The following is a 20,157-nucleotide window of genomic DNA, read 5'->3' as shown; positions in this document are numbered from 1 at the left end:
TTCCTAGGAGGACTTTACATGGAGGACTAAGAGTCTTACTAGGATTGTGCCACACTGAACCTTTAAAAGCTCATAACAGAACCTATGGAAGAGGTAACACAACTTTGATTCCCGAATACACAGGGCTTTTGTCTATTTGTCTATTTTGTTGACTTAGGCATTGGAGAGATATCCGGCACACACCCACCGGCTAGCTCACGTTTGTGTTTTCAGTGAGTAAAGCGACGACGTTTGGAGAAACGTAGACTTGATCAACAGGATTATACGAGAACATTATTTCTTGCTCGTACAATTGGCGTTGTCTGTGGGAAATCCAGAAAGAACAAAACCTCTTGATCAAGTTTTTCCTCTCTAATTAGAAGTAATGGCGCACAATGAAGATTTGCCACAGTCCGTTATCGACGGACAAACCCCAGAGGGGGGTGGGAGGCGCGAAGGTTTGCCTTCTGTCCCTTCCATGGCGTATTTAGAACCCCAGCGACAGAACCCCTGGAAGGATGCAAGGGGGAGACGGGCTAACAGCCCCCGTTGCTCTCAAAGTCCTGAAAGGCAGAGGCGAAGGATGGTCCCTCAAGTCCTGGAGGATCGCATGAAGGAACAGGACGAGTTGATAAGGAAGATGGCGGCAGACATGATGTCAATGAAGCGCCATATAAAAGGAAAATGGGTGGCGACAGGAGAGGGCCGCAAAGGCAACACACCCCCTCGCCACTCGGAAGATCGTGGTAGGCATACCACACTATCGCAAGTAGAGAGTAGAAGCCTGAGAACATGCGACACTCAATCAAGGACTTCCAAGACTCGTTACTCCAGGTCTGAGAGAACGAGAACAAAGAGGTCATATACTGAGGGAAACACCTATCGGCCCTCGCACACGCACCAGACGCAGGGCCGGCCCTGAGGTGAGGCCACTAAGGCGGTCGTCTCGGGCCCCCAATTTTGAACAAAATTTAGGGCCCCTAATTAGGGGAGTGTATCATGTCGTGTTATTTCATAATTACTTTAATATTAGTTCAATTCATTTATTTTCATGCTATTATATGGTATTATTTTGATTCGTATCCGATTGATATTTAATGTGAAAACTTTTACTTTTAGTTAATAATAACTTAGTAAGTGTATGAAGAGATTAAAATTTTTCCCATTGGTTGAATTTTATAAAATTTATTTCTACTAAATGAAATTATTCATAAAATGTTTGATTTTAATTCAATTGCATTTTTCTAATTAAAAAAATTGTAGCTTATTACTATATATTTTTTATTAGATTGACTCTAAAATGGGTAACAAAAAAATACATATCTTAAATGAAAAAAAGATATTAGCCTTAATTATTATTTTACACACTTTTTTATTCAGTTAGATGGAGTTAAATAAAAGATTAAAAAAATGTCATCGCATCCCTTAGTGAACATCAAAATATATAACTAATAATTCATATTATTGAGTCGTGTCATACTTAGATTCATGTTGAAAAATAGTCAACCCTAACTTACTAATTTTATATATTGCTTGAGTTGTGTTGAAAATTCTCATCCTTACCCCCAATTAATTTTAGTTCTTATAGCATTGGTAAGCTAAAAATAAAGATTCGATTCAACTAATTGAAGTTCAACTATTTCATATATATATATATATATATATTTGTTATGTAAATTTTGTTAAATTGTAATGTAATAGAAATAAATTTTTATCTTTTTTGTTTTATCTAAACAATTTTTTTTTTAAGGTAATGATACATGAAGGACCCAATTTAAAAAATTCGCCTTAGGCCCCTAATAACTCAGGGCTGGCCCTGACCAAACGTCATCTAGGCACACGGAGTTGCCTAGATCATCTGACTTGCGAACTGTGCTTGAAGAAAAGGCACGATGGAAGGAGGATACCAGGGCACGCGACCCGCGCAGAGTTTCATCCCTTCAGCGGTTGGCTCATCGGACGCATGGGAGTGTCAAGGTAGGAATGCCAATAACGCGACATGCTTACGAACCAACAGACAAAGCATTAGCAAGGTTACAAAATTTGCCGTTCGTTCCGGCAATTGAGAATGCACCACTACCTTCAGGCTTTCACCAGCCCAAATTCACTACCTATGAAGGCAATACAGACCCCTACATGCACGTAAGCCACTTTCGCCAGGTTATGGCAGTATACCGGCAGAACGAGGCTTTAATGTGCATCATTTTCCCATCAAGCCTTGGCGACCTAGGTTTAACCTGGTTCGAAAGGCTACCAGAAGGCAGCATCACCGCCTGTGCGTAATTGGCAAAGCGTTCGTGACAAGGTTCAGAACGAACACCAAGACACCAGTGGAGATCGATCAGCTACTCTCTATTGACATGGGCGACAAGGAGACGTTGAGATCCTATAACAGTTGCTACTGGGAAACCTTCAACCAGATTGGGGATTGCCCTACAAACCTCTCCATTGCACAATACAAACGGGGCCTGCCAGTCGGCAACAAATTGAGAGACTCAATCACAATGACGCCGCCCCTCACAATGGAGGCATTAATGGAGAGAGTGCACCAACATATTCGTGTGGAGGAAGGCGGCGCTCGTGCTAAAGTGAAATCTGGCACAACAGCAATACCAGATAAAAAGACTTCAACAAAAGTCAACACGGTAGAACAACCAAGCAAGAATGGGCGAGGCAGACAGACTCACAGAGAGGACCCAAAAAAAAGGAAGTTAAGAGTTCGCACTGCCATTACCACAGTGTTAAAAAAACCAGTCTACCGAATTCTCAGTGAGATACGCGACGAACCTTTCATCCGATGGCCAGCTAAGTTGGAAGAAGCACAAAAGGACTATGACGAAAGGTCCCGGTGCACCTTCCATGATGAAAAGAGGTACCGCATTGAAAATTGCACGCCGTTGAGGCAGCATTTGGAGGAGTTAGTGACAACTGGGCACCTGGACCAGTACATAAAAGGAGGGACGTAGCCAGCCCCCCAGAACCACAACAACCCAAATGGGATGCCGGTCGACGGTCCACCTCAAGGCGTAATTAACGTAATACATGGGATATTCGAACCGGAACGGATATGTGAGCTCAAGGGGATGATAAAAAAGGCTAAGCACTTAAGGGAGGTATTAAGTGCACAACCTGCCATAAAAAAGGGGAGAATAGAGGCCACAAATGTCATATCTTTTTCAGGCAAGGATTTAGCAAGGATATACTGCCCTCACAATGATGCACTGGTTGTCACTCTATGCGTCAAGAATTTCAACGTCAAGCGGATTTTGATCGACCAAGGAAGCTCATGTGAGATAATGTATTACGAAACCTTCAAACAACTGAAACTGGAGGACAAAGACATGGCACCCGCAACATCTCCCCTAATCGGATTTAACTCAATGCCAGAGTGGCCAGTGGGCAAGATAATCCTCCCAGTCAAAGCAGGAACCATGACAAAACAGGTGAAATTTTGGGTATTGAAAGTCTCTTCCATCTACAACATAATCTTGGGGAGAGCATGGTTGCATGCCATGCGATCGGTAGCCTCAACCTACCATCAAGTGCTGCGGTTTCCCAACGAAACCGGAGTAATTGAAGAGGTCTTTGGAGACCAAATTATGTCAAAACAATGCTTCGTCAAAGTAAATGGCAGCCGCGCTGCCAAAGGCTATGTACAAATTGTGGAAGAATCCGAGAGCAATGAACTATTTACCGATGTTGGCAAGGCAGCCGAACAAAAGACAGTGAAAGACTTGGTACAGGTAAGGATAGATGAAAAAGACCCAAAAAAGTTCTTTTTGCTCAGCTCGTCATTGTCCAGCACTGAGAGAATAGAGGTCATGGAATTCTTAACCTCTAATATCGAAATATTTGCCTGGACATCGTATGACATGCCTGGCATTAACCCAAACTTCATCTGTCACAAATTGAACGTCCATCTAACTGCCAGACCAGTTATACAGCGCACTCGCAGATTGGCACTTCACCATGCCGAGATAGTGGTGGAAGAAGTGAGAAACTTACTGGAGGCAGGAGCTATCAGAGAGGTGCACTACCCCAAATGGATCTCCAATACCGTAGTAGTGCCAAAGAAGAATGAAAAATGGCGTGTCTGCGTGGACTACAAAACAGTCAACAAGGCATGCCCAAAAGACAGCTTTCCCCTACCACGGATAGACCAACTGGTAGACCTGATGGCAGGACACAATCGACTTTGCTTCCTTAATCCGTACAGAGGTTACCATCAGATCGCTATGTATGAACCAGACCAGGAGGTCACATCCTTTACAACGCCAAGAGGATTGTATTATTACAAGGTCATGCCATTTGGCCTAAAGAATGCAGGGGCAACATTTCAGCGGATGGTCACCAAGATATTTGAACCATTGTTAGGCAAAACAATGGAGGCTTACATCGACGACATGGTGGTCAAAGGCAAGAATGAAGACAACCATCTCAGGGACCTAGATGAGATGTTCCAGATTCTGAAGAAGAACAAGTTGCGCTTAAATGCATCCAAATGTGCGTTCGGCGTAGGATCAGGTAAATTCCTAGGCTTCCTGGTGACCAACTGAGGTATAGAGGCAGACCCCTCTCAGATTAAAGCAATCTAGGATCTAGAGAGGCCCAACACAGTAAAAGAAGTGCAGCATCTCACTGGCCTGGCAGCTGCGCTCAACCGATTTATAAGTCGGTCGTCAGACAGATTTCGACCATTTTTTCAAGCATTAAAGGCCAAGTTTGAGTGGGACGAAGAATGTGACCTCGCCTTAGAAAGCTTGAAAGAGTGCATGTCTTCTCTACCATTGCTAGTAACCCTAATACCTGAAGAAGAGCTCTTTTTGTACCTGACAGTTTCACAGCACGCGGTCAGCATAGTGTTGGTCAGAGCGGAAGGAATCCAACACCTGCCCATCTTCTATGTTAGCAAGACTTTGCTAGACGCAGAAACCAGGTACTTACCATTGAAAAAACTGGCTTTAGCCTTGATGATGGCCTCAAGGAAGCTGTTGCATTATTTCCACGCCCACACCATGATCGTCCTTACAATTTTTCCGTTAAAAGCCTTGTTTGAGAGGGTGAACTTTTCTGGGCGAATCTTGAAGTGGGCAGTAGAGTTGGGACAATTTGAGATCAAGTTTCAACCCAGAACTGTAATAAAAGCCCAAGATTTGGCAGACTTTGTGGCAGAGTTCACACCAGGAAGTCATCACATTTGCCCAATGAACTTGACTGGCATAACAGAAAATGGGATGGAGAGTGCCGCAGGAATTGTGCAACCCCCAAGACAAGATGCCCAGCCACATCCCAAGGCATACTGGTTTGAAGAAAGGGATGAAGAGGCAAAGCAAGCCATTCCCAGTGAGAACTCATCAAAAAACAAAGGTTTGAAGCAGTATGATAGTGAAGATACAACACCTACATCAGGTATGGACTTTGAAGAAAACATCAGCAACACTCATGACCCCAAGACATCATCCGACGCCTCCACTTGCTGGAAGCTATTCGTTGGAGAGATATGGAAGCTTTTTGTGGATGGAGCATCCAATAGGCATGGCGCAGGACTTGGCATAGTCCTCATCTCACCAGATGGCTTAGTAGTGGAACAAGCAGTTAACCTTGGCTTCCCAGCATCAAACAACGAGGCGGAGTATGAAGCACTTTTAGCATGCCTAAAATCAGCACTTTTCATGCAGGCCACCAAGCTAATGGTTTACAGTGACTCCCAGCTGGTAGTAAACCAGATTTCAGGCGACTACGAAGCGAAAGATGAGAGGATAGCTAAGCACCAAGAGTTAGTCAAAAAGGAAATCATGAAATTCGAAGTAGTACGGATAGAGTAAATCGGCCGAGAAGAAAGCAGCAAAGCAGACGAACTAGCAGGCTTCGCTTCAATGGCAAATACGTCCATCCCACATCCATTACTGATCGACTTCCTACCAAGACCAAACATCGAAGAACCCAAAGTAGCTGAGGTATGATGTGCCGAACTAGGCCCTTCATGGATGGATCCCATTATAGTATTCTTAGAAGACGGCATCTTACCCGAACAGAAGAAAGAGGCAAACAAAATAAGAGCAAAGTCACAGCGATTTTGGCTCTCCCCATCAATGGCCTTGTACAAAAAATCCTTCACAGGACCTTACTTGAAATGTGTCCATCCCAGCAAGGTCGGGGCATTCTTGTTCGAGATACATGAAGGCGTATGCGGAAGCCACCAAAGGAAGATCATTGGCCTACAGAGCAATTTCACAAGGATATTGGTGGCCTTACATGCAAGCAGATTCAGAGAAGTATGTGAAGAAGTGCAAGAAATGTCAGAAGTTCACACATCAAATACATCAACCAGCTAGAGAGCTTCTACCCTTAACTAGCCCATGGTCCTTCGCAATGTGGGGCCTGGACATAGTAGGACCGCTCCCAACAGCACCCGGCAACAGAAAGTTCTTTCTCGCAACAACTGATTACTTCATAAAGTGGGTGGAAGTAGAAGCACTCGCCTCAATAAAGGAGAAGGATGTGAAGAAGTTCGTCTGGAAGAATATCATCACTCGGTTCAACATACCCAAGGCTCTAATATCAAACAACGACACTCGGTTCGATGGCAAAATTTTTAGAGGCTTTTATGAGGAATACAGGATAGAATTTTACAATTCTACACCAGCATACCCCCAAGCAAACGGGCAGACGGAAGCATCAAACAAAGTCGTCTTGGATGGATTGAAGAAAAGGTTAGAAAAAGTAAAGGCAAGTGGGCTGAGGAGCTCCCACATGTTTTATGGGCTTACCGTACCACACCTCGGCGATCAACTGGAGAACACCATTTTCCTTAGCCTATGGCATGGACGTAGTGATCCCACTAGAAGTCAGCCTCCCCACAATTAGAAGTGAAAATTTTGACCCAGACTTGAATGGAGAAGCCATAACCTTGGAACTTAACCTAGTGGAAGAAATAAGAGAAAGAGCTCTGGTCCACATCACATCATATCAGCAAGAGTTATTCAGAAAATATAACAAGACAGTATATCGGAGGCAATTCAAGATTGGACATTGGGTACTGCGCAAAGTAATGGGAAATACTCAAGTACCCGGAGATTAGGGCTGAGCAAGGAATCCGTGAAATCCGTAATCCGATCCAGTCCAGTCCAATCCGATAGGTTTGGATTGATTTTTTGAATCCGTGGTTCGGTTCCGGATTGAAAAATTAAAAATCCGTAGTACACGGATTGGTTCCGGATTGAACCCCACGGTTCCGGATTGGAACCGATCCGGACCGTATACAAATAGTATATATTTTTATTATACATCCTCCCCCATAGTATCTTCTCTTATTCTATATAAAATCTAAACTCAAACCTAAAACCGTATAATATCTTCTTTTATTACTTTTGTTTGTTAGTTTTTAGTTTTAATTTGTAATGGTCTAAATATTTATGGTGAAACCAGTTTTCTTATGGTTGTTTAAATTCTAGCACAGTATGTCGCTATTATAGAAATAGATGTTACTATTGTGGAATTAATATAGTGCTATGTTTATAATTTTATGAAATTAAAGTGTTATATATATTTTTTTTGTTATTTAATTATGTGAATCCGTGGTCCTAAACCGATCCAATCCGTATTTAAATGGATTGGTTCGGATTGGTTCCATGATTTAAACGGATTGGATTGGTTCCAATTTTTCAGGAACCGTAGATAATGGATTGGTCCTGATTTTACCCCAATCCGGTCCAATCCGAACCATGCTCACCCCTACCGGAGATGGCAAATTAGGGCCTAATTGGGAAAGACCATACAAAGTGGTTGGATTAGCAGGCAAAGGGGCATATCACTTGGAAGATGGAGACAGCAAGACCATTCCCAGGCCGTGGAACACCGCGAATCTCAAACTATTTTATTTTTAGCTTTTTTTTAAAGTACTTGTAATTTTTCATTTTTCAAATAAAACAAGTAGTTTCTTTTCAGTATAATTATTTTCTGTTGTAAAAGTTGTTTTAATGAGCTAGGGGCATTGAAAGTAGAGTTGGCCAGAATAACCAACTTTGCGCTCTCTTCAGCCAAGATCAGGATCTTGGCTAAAGAGGTTGGCTGGAAAAACCAATATTTACTTCTCTTAAGCCAAGATAAGGATCTAGACTGCAGGACGTTTGGCAGGAATAACCAAACACTTCGCTTTAGGTTGGCCGGAATAACCAACTTTGAGCTCTCTTCAGCCAAGATCAAGATCTAGGCCGAAGAAGTTGGCTGGAAAAACCAACACTTCTCCTAAGCTGAAGATAAGGATCTAGGCTGTAGGAAGTTGGCTGGAAAAATCAACATTTATTGCTCTTCAGCCGAGATAAAGATCTAGGCTGAAGATGTTGGCTGGAAAAACCAACACTTTCTTCTCTTCAGCCAAGATCAAGATCTAGGCTGAAGAGGTTGGCTGGAAAAACCAACACTTACTTCTCTTAAACCAAGATAAGGATCTAGGCTACAGGAAGTTTGGCAGGAATAACCAAACACTTCGCTCTAAGTTGATAGGAATGACCAACTTTGAGTTCTCTTCAGCCAAGATAGGGATCTAGGCTAGAGAGTGATTGGCTGGAATAACCAACTTTAAGTGCTCTTCTATTGAGATAAGGATCTAGGCTGCAAAGTGGTTGGCTGGAATAACCAACTTTAATATTCTTCAGCCGAGATAAGGATCTAGGCTGCAGAGTGGTTGGCTGGAATAACCAACTTTAAGTACTCTTCAGCCGAGATAAGGATCTAGGCTGAAGAGTGGTTTGCTGGAATAACCAACTTTGAGTACTCTTTCAGCCGAGATAAGGATCGAGGCTGAAGAGTGGTTGGCTGGAATAACCAACTTTAGGTACTCTTCAACCGAGATAAGGGTCTAAGCTGAAGAGAATTGGCAGGAATGACCGAACAAAACACAAGACTCCAAGACCGAGATAAGTACCTCGGCCATAGAAAGCTAAACTTCATACAAATTGTAGTTGAAAAATAAGTACAAGTATGAAATAAACCGAGCAAAAAGATGCAGAAATTAAAGATCTTATTCCAAATTCAAGTCAAAGGTAGAAAAAGTGAGGCCTCAGCCCGGTTACAAATTTCTTACAGTTAAGCATCTAAAAAGAAGAAAGTACATGGTCAAGCAAAGAGGTCATCTAAATCAGCATCCAAGTCAACCCGAGCCTCACCAATTGGTAGCTCGGCATCGGCGGGTAGGCCGGTCTCCACCATGTTGTTAACCGCAATGGGCACCGGTGGTCCCACCCGAGCTAACTGGACAACTGGAAAACTAGGATCAGTGATAGCAGCAGGAGTAACGCTGGGCTCTGGAGTTGCTTCTTCTTCCTCACCTTGAAGAAATTTTTGTTGAATGGCGTTGGTATACTCCGTCATTTAGCTCGGTATGAAATGCGAAGGAGGGTTGAGGAAGACCTTGGTCTCTGGGCCATGACTTAGTTGCACCACGGCTGTCTTCCACCCACATTTGAAAAATATATCCTTAGCAGCTTCGCGCTGCAGGATATAGGTGGCTTCACATTCTTTGTAACCGCGGTCTTCCGCGTCCTCCATCTTCTTTTCAAGCTCCATTATCCTTGCGTTCTTCTTCTTCTCGACTTTAGCAAGCTCGCGCAGATAACGGTTCTTCAGCTCGGTCAAGGACTTTTGTTTGTCCGCCTCCGCCGTATCTATTAGCCCAGTGAGTCGGGCGACTTCTGATTGCAGCTCGGCCATTTTTTGCTTAGCTTTATTTAGCTCAGCCGTCTTGCTATCGGCCTCAGCCATGGCAGCCTTGTCGTCTTGTGCAGTTCCAGCACACTGTATACGTCCCCGAACGTCCCGGGAGGAGATCCCGTTTTGTTCATTTTGGGGCTTACTCAGTTCGGACTCTCAAATTGTCACGGTTCTTAATCTGATCTCGCAAAGTGCAATGCAAGATTGATAAATCACCAAAAAGTCCAAGTCCAGCAAATCGTTTTGAAAAATAGATTTTTAGAAAGAAGTGCCAAATATGGACTGTTTTGCCAGATACATAATCGGCACCTAAATATTTTATTTTGTGGGGAAGTTAGGAAACCCTGACTCGTGCCTAAGACTACGTGTCCGTCATCACCAAAGTTATCTCGGCTCGGGAACTTGGGTACGATTGGGGAAGGTCACTTTGTGAGCACCCCCGCTCGCCCGATCAAAGATCGGCCTCTACTAACCATGATATCGAGTTTTGAAAACATTATGTGCTCTTATTTCGGTTATTAACCTAGAATTACTATGTGATGCGCACAGCATACAAGTATGACTAGATTGCCTAAGTTGGAACAATGCATTGCATATCCATTTGTTTTGAAAATGGATTGAAGTTTGCTACCCGCAAGTAGGCTAAAAAAACACGGGTTTCGACGAATTATTCCAATTCAAGCAACCCAACCTTCACTCACAGGCATTCAAGCAGTTATATCACATAAGCAATTAGCCTCATGGTAAGCATGCTGTCATTGCAACACTCACACACATACAAGGATGCTAAAGCGTAAATGCTTACCTAGTACTCCAAGCCAAAACAGAAATTAGTTAGTAATCAAATGCATGATCCTAGTTCATGTTAAGATGGCTAATACAACACATAAAAAATGCAACTAGAAATAGGCTCGGCTATTCTAAGATGTCATGTCAAATGCAACTTGATACATGTATTCAAATTGGAATTGAAATATAATGCAGTTAGCATGATGCGCCGAGCCTGGTGCATGCAAGACAGATAAATGGATGCAAACATGCGAGCATAAGTATGCTAATCAAAACATGACCTAGAACTAACCATCAAAGCAGGTAAGTAAAAGGGAGAAAGAAGTGGAGGTTGGAAGGCATGCATCACACACACGCACACTTATTATAACCTTGTCCTCTCTCGGAGGGACCGAAAGAATAGTATAAACCAAATAGATAATTAACTACTCTAGCTAATTAATTATTACAGACCACTTAACTAGTTAAGCAAATTAACTAAGCTAATAAAGCGGTAAAGCAGCCTCGGGAAGAGGGATAAATGCACGCATGCTCGGCTCCGCTCGGAAATCCAACGCCATGCTCATGCTGCCTCTGTTTGCACTGTTTTCCTCTTTTAAAGACTGTACAAGTTTCCAAATTGCTTCTGAAACACTCCCTGAACACTTAGGATAACACCGACCAAGATAGAACATTACTGGCCATGAAAATGTGGCCATCGGCCAAAGATTCGATCACCGGCTTGACATTGATGGTCGGTCGGCAGTGAAAGTGGACGGCCGGCCATTTCTTCCTGTAGAATACTAGTTTTGCTACAACAGAGGACAGACAGTGCATAGTATGGAATTTTCAAGACAGTGCGTGCATAACCATCCTTCCTATCATGCTATGATCTCAAGGGAGTGTGGCCCTCAGTACTTGGGCCACCAATCACGCATTTCAACGCATGATGGCCAAAGGTACCAAGTTTACAAATCAATGTAAATGCATGCAACAAAACAAATGAATGCTTCACGCTCTATCATTTTGAGATCAAGGGCGTCGGCGACCGAGGATTGAGTCGTGTTTCGTCATTTTAAGTACGAACACACCTCATTCCTCATGTTTAGTTTGACACCCCAAACCAAACACAATGCAATGTATGTATGCGATATGGCTCAAATATGTAAAATGGCTCAAGTATGCAACATGAGGGTAAGTTAGCAAAGCATGCCAAATGTAATGCAAACTAAACATGCAAATGTGCAATATGCCAAGCATGCAAAATGCAATATAGCAAACATGAAAAAATATGCAATGAAACTAGCATGTGACAACACACAATGAACCACATATGCAACCAACATGCAACAAACATGCAATGGTGGACTTAAACCGCAAAGGGCAGACCTCAGCCTTGCCATAAACAGTGGCCAAAAGTGATGGGTGAAGGCACCAAAATGTAAAGCAAACAAGCATGCTAATTAGCCTATCACCTAAACATGAAGAGGGAACTTTTAAACACATTCAAAAAGAGACTAAGATGGACAAATGGCAAGCATGAAAATCTCTGAAAATGTGCAAGGGATGATGCCAAATCACCCAAACCATGCTAGTAAGGTATGCAATGAAGACCAAAACTTGAGGCTAACAAAAGGGTTCAAGCCATGGTCATACCAACCAAGCCTCAAAGAGCCAAAATGACTTAAATCAGTCCTAAGGCAGACCAAAATAAGGCTAGGACATACATTGGATGGGGTCAAAACATGCTAAGAAATGGGCCCAAAGCAAAAGGCATTCAAGGCCACAAAAGGGAGCATTCTACTACAACTATCACAACCAAACATGGCATGGATTATGTGATGAAAAACAGAGTTATAATATGCCAAAATGTCCCCCAAAACCCACTTAGATGACATCTAAATGACTTAAACAAAGAGGCATGCACAATGGCCCAAACATGGAGCATAAGACCACAACTCTTCAAGACATTGAAAGGGTGGTAGATGCAAGTATATAAGCATAAAACATGGATTGAAATAGCGTGATAAGTGATTCTAAATCACTGAAATGGCTCAAGCAAGCATGCTCATGACTCACACACTCAAAGCCTACAAGCTAGAATGCAAAGAAGCTACACAAAGCATGGCCAACATGGCTAAGACAACAAAGTTAGACCTCAAGCATGGTAAAACATGACTAAAAACTTCATAAAGCTAAGCCAAAACATGTGAGCATGGTGGTCCAAATGCAAGACGCATGTTATGACAATAAAGGGGATTACAAAGCAAGTGTATGATGCATGCAATGGACTATCAATCCGACCAAAAACAGAGGTATAATATGACCAAATAACATCCAAAAGCCTCTGAGATGGAGCTAAAACCAACTAAGCATGCATGCTACCTTTATGAGCCAAAAACATAAGCATATGAGACATAAGGGGAGAGGGGTGTCCCTCCTCTATACAAGACCTCAAAACCCCTTCACCACCACTAAAAATCCTCTGGATTTCAGTGGTGAGAAGGCCAACATACGAAAGTTCCTAAAGCTCAACAAAGAAGGCACAAAAAAGGGCCAAACAAGGCCTAAAAGCGGGAGGACAACCCCAAACACAAAAGTGACCTTAATGAAACATCTTAAGCATGAAAAATCAGAACTTTTATCAGTTACACAAAAAGCTCAAAACAGTATGCAAGATAGGTTAAAAGCTAGTGCAAAAATGGGGAATATAAAGCAATATTGCTCACTCTTGAAGAACACTTTAAGAACACCAACTCCAGCCCCCTCCTCTGATCAAAACCAGCTCAAAACTCCAAGAACAACCTCTCAACATCTTAACAACCCTAGTATGGTGTAACACTAGGTGTCTTAGTGCAAAACTAAGAACAAAACTCACTTTTGAACACTCTAACACACACAAATGTAGAGAGAGAGTGATATATATGACATATATATCTCTGATTTGCTGAACCTCTCTAATGGAAGGAGAGGCCTCTTTTTATAAAACAAAACAAGGACCGAAGTTTCTTAGAGAAGCTAAGGCAAAGGGGTCAAGCTTCCTCAAGAAGCTAGACCAAAGGTCCAAGCTTCTTGGGGAAGCTAAGACAAAGGGTTCAACCTTCTGGAGGAAGCTAAGACAAAGGGTCTAAGCTTCTTCAAGAAGCTTAGAGCAAAAGGGTGCAAAGAGTGCAAAGTTCGTGCACTCCAGCTGGCACAGCTGGTATGCACAATGCTTGAAAAAGGCAAACAGGAGGCATCGGCCAGGAAAAGAGACAATCGGCCAAATATCTGTGCCGACCGACCAAATAATTGGTCGGTAGAAAGAAAGCAAGGCTGGTGGCTTCATGCCACGGCCGGTGGGTTTAAGGGATAGCTAACAAGCCACTTCTTACCCTCAAGTGCAAAAACCACAAGTCCTTGGTTCACAACCAAGCACAAAACAATCAAGTCGAGAGATCTTAAGGTAAGGTGCAGCCGAGTCCTTCGGGATCTCAAAATGAACACGAACATGGATGATCACCAAGTGTTCAAACGATGACGTCCAAGTCTTGAGGACGGTCAAAAATGGGGTGTCTACACGCACGCTTATGCGCAATGTGATTTTTCTGCGTGGCATGCGAAAGGAGAGCTAGCAAATATGAGTAAAAATCGAGCAAACAGAAGATATAAAATGAAAAACGATTAGAAGGAGTACTTACCATCACCATTGACTACATCGCCGATCGGATGGCCTTTAGCTCGGTCAACTGGTCATGATGTTCCATGTCAGGGGGCAAACATACACTCCTCGCCAGGTTAAAGGCAAGTGCATGGTTTTGAAAACCGGACCGGACCGGCCGGTTCGACCGGTTGAACCGTCGATCGGTCGGGGTTCCGGTCTGGACATACCCTCTAAACCAACCAAAGATGAAAACCGGCGTATTTAACTGGAACCGGAAAAACCCGCGGTTGAACCGGCGAACCAATCAACCCGGCGCCGGTTCGCCGGGCTGTCTGGCTTGAATTTTTTATTTTTATTTTCTTTCTTTCTTTCTTATTATATATATATATATATATAATATAAGAATATAAGAAAATTTTAATTTGAAACTCTTTTTCATGGGTCTCCTCTTGTGAGGAATCCCATTAAAAACTTGATGAAATTATTGTGAAAGTTTTCACCTATTTATAAGAAAAAAATTCTTTTAAAAAGACTCAAGAAATCTATGTGGGATTCAATCAAATGTATTGGAGAGAATATTGAAATTTTGATATCCCTCCAAAATTTTTGCTCTCATTTCAATCAAATTATTTGAATTAAAATCATATGGAGGGAATATTAAATATTTGATTTCATCTTCCAAAATTGAAATTAATAATATTTCAAAATATATTATTATATTTTTCAGTAAAAAAAATATTAGGACAAATATTTAAGATAATTTAAAACTTTTAATATTTTTAATTTATAATTTTATTACTTATATTTTTATTTAAATATAATTTTAATATATTTATTACATCACGGTTGAACCAGTGACCCGTCCACCCGATCCCTTTTCCGGTTCGCTCACCGGCCCGGTTTTTAAAACATTAGGCAAGTGTATGATCTTTGTCGGCTACAACCGAATCTGTGTTCTGTATAGCTCGGTTCTTAAATGTAAGTTTTGGGGCCCAATCAGAAGAATCAGCCCGGTCGGAACGTTCGGGCTTTGCGCTGGGCGAAGTGATTTGCGGAAGCACGGTTTCATCCTCGTCAACAAGGCGTGGCTCGATTGTGGAAGTCCGAGCGCGCTTGCTGGGCCGAGATGATGAAGGCTGGGCGGTTGGAAGCACTACCACGACCTCTTGTGTTTGGCCGGTTGGTGGTACCTTGGCTTGGTTTGTTTCGGTGATGAGCGCCTTGACAGCTCTCTTCTTGGCCATCTATTGTTCCGCTGTTAATGGAATGAGGTTGATTTGTGGAAGGGAATGATCAGGTTCTGGTGATGGCTCTAAAAGGAAGTCTGTAACCTTGGTCTTCCTCCTACTGCTATATCTGTAGGTCGGTTCAAAATTAAGTAGCTGGGCCAACCTCGTTCGTGATATCGTAGCACGGCACGGAGTGCGTCTAGGTTGGGATAACTATACTGCGACTTTAGATGGTTCAAATCTGTATAGAAAGAAGGAAACAGTTAGCACGGTGCCAAACTTATAAACAATAAAGAAAGCTCAAAGCTAAGCCAAGGTAATTATACCGGCTACTCCTTTGTTCTAGTTAATTCGGTCTCCTGGTATTTAGGCTTCATGATCTTCGAAGTTACCAAAGACCCAGAAAAAGTCGTCATCGTTTACATCTTATTCTTAAATAGTATACCCAGCCATTTTCGTTTTGGCCTAATGAATATTGGTGGAATAACTCTGCTAGACCGAGGTTGAGGCCAAGCCAGCAGTTTAGCTCGACAATACCATTTATTATTCTGTAAGAATTGGTACTGAGCTGGGTTGGGCATATATTAGTTTGTCTGAGGAATTCACAAAGAAGAGGCTGTACAGGGAATCGGAGTCTGGTTTCTACAATTGAAAGAAGGGTGAAGGGAACGAAACCCGATTTACCCCAGGGAGTGGTGTCTAGTTCGGCTAAACTAAGGTGAACATCATCAGGGATGTTGTAGTTCCTTCGGAACTCGGCCATAGCCCTTGGAGAGTTTAGTAAAAACCTATATTTACCCATGTGGACTTAAATTATGTATAAACTAGCCGAAAGTATTAGCTCGGTGCTGAGAAGATGTTGGGTATCTCGATTGGACGTGCAAGGGAGTGCCTGGCCAACCTAGTCAGAGTCTGCAAAGTGAAATGGAAAAGTGTTAAGCACAGATCGTTGGACCGTGCTAAAAGAAACAAAGGCGAAATAAATGGAGTCCTAGCTCGACTAAGTTGAATGAGGGGTTTGTAGCCCGGTTGAAGCTTAGCATACGGCATTCTTGGTTTGGTTTTGACTAAGTCTGAGAGCTGGTTTGGTCCCAAGTGATAGCCCGGTCATTGGTTAAAGCTTTCTAGTTCGATAGTGCGCACACCTAGTACAGTTCCTTAGTTCGGCTAAGTGAAACAAAAGGTAAGACCTATTGGAACCTAATCTAGTTCGGTTGGGTACACACCTTAAGTACAAATAGGTTGCTAGTTCGGTTGGAGTATTATTTTGGATCAAAATTTTCGTTTCTTAGATTTTTTGTGAGTCTAATGGGTTCTATTACATGGTTTTTAGTGGTTATTTCTCAGAAAACTGGAAACCAAAACAGTGTGTTTTGAAAAACATGCGAATAATATGCTACATACTACAAAAAATAAAACAAATGGTAGAGATTCAATTACTTACCACTACGAAATGGAAGATCAGAGATTGGAGCAGCAAGGGTGTTGGCCAAAAATGCAAAGCTTCGCAAATGCAGTGAACAAGAGAGAAGAAACTCAGAAGGTGGAGAGAGAAGATGAATAGCAGTAGTGGTGGGTTCAAAACCTAGGGTTTTTGTATAGAGGTATATGAAAAAGGCGGAACTGTTCAAATTATTCGAAGTACGAAGGCGGCGTGACAGCTACGCGGGCCAATGAGAGCTAGCCACGTGTCCATGGAATAGAAAACGATTCAGTTACAGTGACTGAAAAGACATTGTGACCGAACAGATTAGTAGCCCGGTGTGAATTCAGCTCGGTTGAAGACCATTTTTTAGCTCGGCGGACTGAAAGGTAATCCCAATCATGCTACGCAGATGGAATTAAAGGGCAATTGAGAGGGAGTTTTATATGTGCATTAGGGTCGAGCTAGGCCCAAGCGTAGTAATGGGCCGTTTTGTGGGCTGAGGCAAAAAGGGCTTTGTGAAGTGGACCATGGTGTTAGTGTTTAGCTCGGTCCAGGTGGTTACAAGTCACCGCGGTCGGGATGGTGGGCTCCTTAAGCTAGACCTTGCCTCTTTAGCTCGGTCAAGGCTTGCTGCAGATTAGCCCGGTTCAAACAGGTGAAAACCAAGGTACAAGTGAAACATGAGCCGAGATACGTGTCGCATATGAAGGCGCCGGGGTAAGTATGAAAGAGATAGCGTTAGCTCGATCATACTATTGTCCAAACCGGGATAAAACCATCTCACTTGGTTTAAGCAGTGATGGGGTGTTGAAAGATAAGCATTATCTTTCAAGAGTGTGATTCCTAGGAGGACTCTACATGGAGGACTAAGAGTCCTAGTAGGATTGTGCCACACGGAACCTTTAAAAGCTCATAACAGAACCTATGGAAGAGGTAACACAACTTTGATTCCCGAATACACAGAGTTTTTGTCTATTTGTCTATTTTGCTGACTTAGGCATCTGAGAGATATCCGGCACACACCTGTCGGCTAGCTCACATTTGTGTTTTCAGGGAGTAAAGCGACAACGTTTGAAGGAACGCAGACTTGATCAATAAGATTATACGAGAACATTATTTCTTGCTCGTACACCAACCATCTTAAGAATTGAAATTTCACTTTCAGCAACTCTCCAATGAAAGGAATTTTCATTATTCTATAATTTATCTGAGAATTAACTATTTTAATTAAAAAATATATAAAAAAAATACATAGAATGATATAATCACCACCCTCACCTTTAATTGTTACTGTCACCTCCATTCTCCAATTAATAATTTTTAGGTGATTACTGTTGGTCGGCTGTGATCATTTTCAGCCAACCATCTTATGATATGAAATTTCAGTTTTCAGTGACTCTAATAAAGAGAAATTTATATAATAAGTTCGAAAAATTTCACTGTTTAAAAAAATAATTCCAACATAAATAAAAAGAAAAAATAATTCTATGTGTGAGTTCTATAAATAGATAGATGAGATAAAATAATGAAACAAAACAAGTCATAAATATCATTTATGTTTTACGACAATGCTACGTATCTCAAATTTTATGACTCAAAAGTGGTTCAAATAGCCAAAACGACGTCATTTTGAGTACAGAACAACATAAAAATGGCCAAAACGACGTCATTTTGGCCATTTGAGCCACTTTTGAGCCACAAAATTTGAGCTACGAGACATTTTCCTATGTCTTAATGGGCACACACCAAAAGAAAAAAAGAAATAATGATAGAAACTTCAAAAATTCCATCAAAATTTTTAGTAAATGTCTCACATAAGTGTGAGATCCACACAATGTAAATCTCACACTTATGTAAAATATTTTGTAAAATTTTTAATAAATTTTTTGAAATCTTGCATTTTTTAAAAAAAAAACTCACAATAGTTCTTTAAGTGTACAAATATATATCGTATCCATTTGAGTAAAGTCACGCAAATATACAAATTATCTCATAAAATCACATATATAAATTAACCAACTAGGCTTAGCCTAGTTGGCCACCCTACCTTGTTCAATTCTCTTTATGGAAGTTGAATTAAAGGAGTGTAAGCCTTTAGGTGCTTTGCTAAGAGTGAGAAGATTTGTCAATCAAAAAAAAAAATATGGTATACACCTCAAACACCCAAACACTTCTCATAGCATAATGATTGAAGCTACCAAATCAGAAAAAAAAAAAAAAAAAAAAAACATCAATAATGCATTACATAAACATTATACTCAATACAGGCATCTCCAGTGGTGAGATCCACTGTATGAGTCTTGGCCTGAACATATCCCCTCGCAAATCGGAAAAGTCCGCTGCCTCCGATGACCGGCATCTCCCTCACCGGAGTAAAGACGGAGTTCCGGCCAAGCACGGTGAGGGTGCTTCCATTGTATTTGCCCTCAGAGAAAGCGAAATTCATGACCATCAACAATCCCAGATCTTGTTGCGATGCCGAGGCATAAAACCCCTGAGCCCTACCCACCATTTTGGAGGTCAAATTGGGGGCTAATGTGAGAGGATCGTCGATCATATTAATCAAACCGAAGGCGGTGGCGGAGGTGTTCGACGCCGGTGGAACTACTTGCACGGCCGTGGGATTGTTGCCGCTGAGGATGTCGTGCCAGTAGAATCGGAAGTGGCTCAGTTTCTCTTTTTTGAGTCCGATTAATTTGCGATTTATGGGTTTCCCTTCGAATTCATGATGATGATCGGCTCCGATGGACGGAGTTGTGGCCGCCAAGAAGATGAGAATGATGGAGATGGTGATTAGGTTTGGAAGATGAAGAAGAATACCGGCCATTTCGAAAACCTTTCGGGTCACTCACTGATTATGGTGCAAAAGAACTAAATACCAACTCCATTTTATATATATTCGACTGTTGGCTTCTTCTTTTTTTTTATAATTAAAATAATAAAAAAGGTAAAATATTAAACGATATTATTATTTTTATTTTTTTATAAAAAAAAAATTAATTAAAATATTCACTTCACAAACACGAGTCTTGTATTTGGAGGGGTTGTTTTTTTTAAAGATGGTTAAAAGATGATTTTTTAAATTTTTTTGACTTTTTAAATTTTTTTTATGTGAGAGGGGATGTGAGTTACAAATTGAAAAATAACTTTTAATTTACTTCTTAAAATGAACCTTAATTACAAAAAAGATATTATCTTTAACATTATTTTAAAATTTACACATAATTTTTTTAATTAAATATTCATAAAATCAAGTTCTTGTTTTTAAGAATATTATTATTACATTATATAAAATATATATATAATTAAAAATTTTACACATTATTTTGTTTTTTTTATCTGTTGTTATGTTTAAATCATAAATTTAAGTAAAATAATTGACAAAAAAATTTGGTACTATT

General features: G+C 41.3%; 1 protein-coding gene across 1 annotated transcript; it reads right to left on the bottom strand.

Annotated features, from left to right (window-relative positions):
* Positions 1 to 18,905: 18,905 nt before the first annotated feature.
* LOC114317013 (dirigent protein 22) lies at positions 18,906 to 19,663 on the bottom strand. The gene has a single exon (XM_028263705.2). It carries the CDS (start codon positions 19,581 to 19,583, stop codon positions 18,987 to 18,989), a length of 597 nt encoding a protein of 198 aa, XP_028119506.1. The 5' UTR covers positions 19,584 to 19,663; the 3' UTR covers positions 18,906 to 18,986.
* Between the last annotated feature and the right edge of the window lie 494 nt (positions 19,664 to 20,157).

Source organism: Camellia sinensis, chromosome 12 (genome assembly GCF_055761805.1).
Source record: "Camellia sinensis isolate YWXY chromosome 12, ASM5576180v1, whole genome shotgun sequence".
Lineage (NCBI taxonomy): Eukaryota > Viridiplantae > Streptophyta > Magnoliopsida > Ericales > Theaceae > Camellia > Camellia sinensis.
This window is presented reverse-complemented; position numbering and strand designations above follow the sequence as displayed.

Bases quoted from the DNA above. Each gene is read 5' to 3' on its own strand.
- LOC114317013 (XM_028263705.2), bottom strand. From the start codon at position 19,583: ATGGCCGGTATTCTTCTTCATCTTCCAAACCTAATCACCATCTCCATC.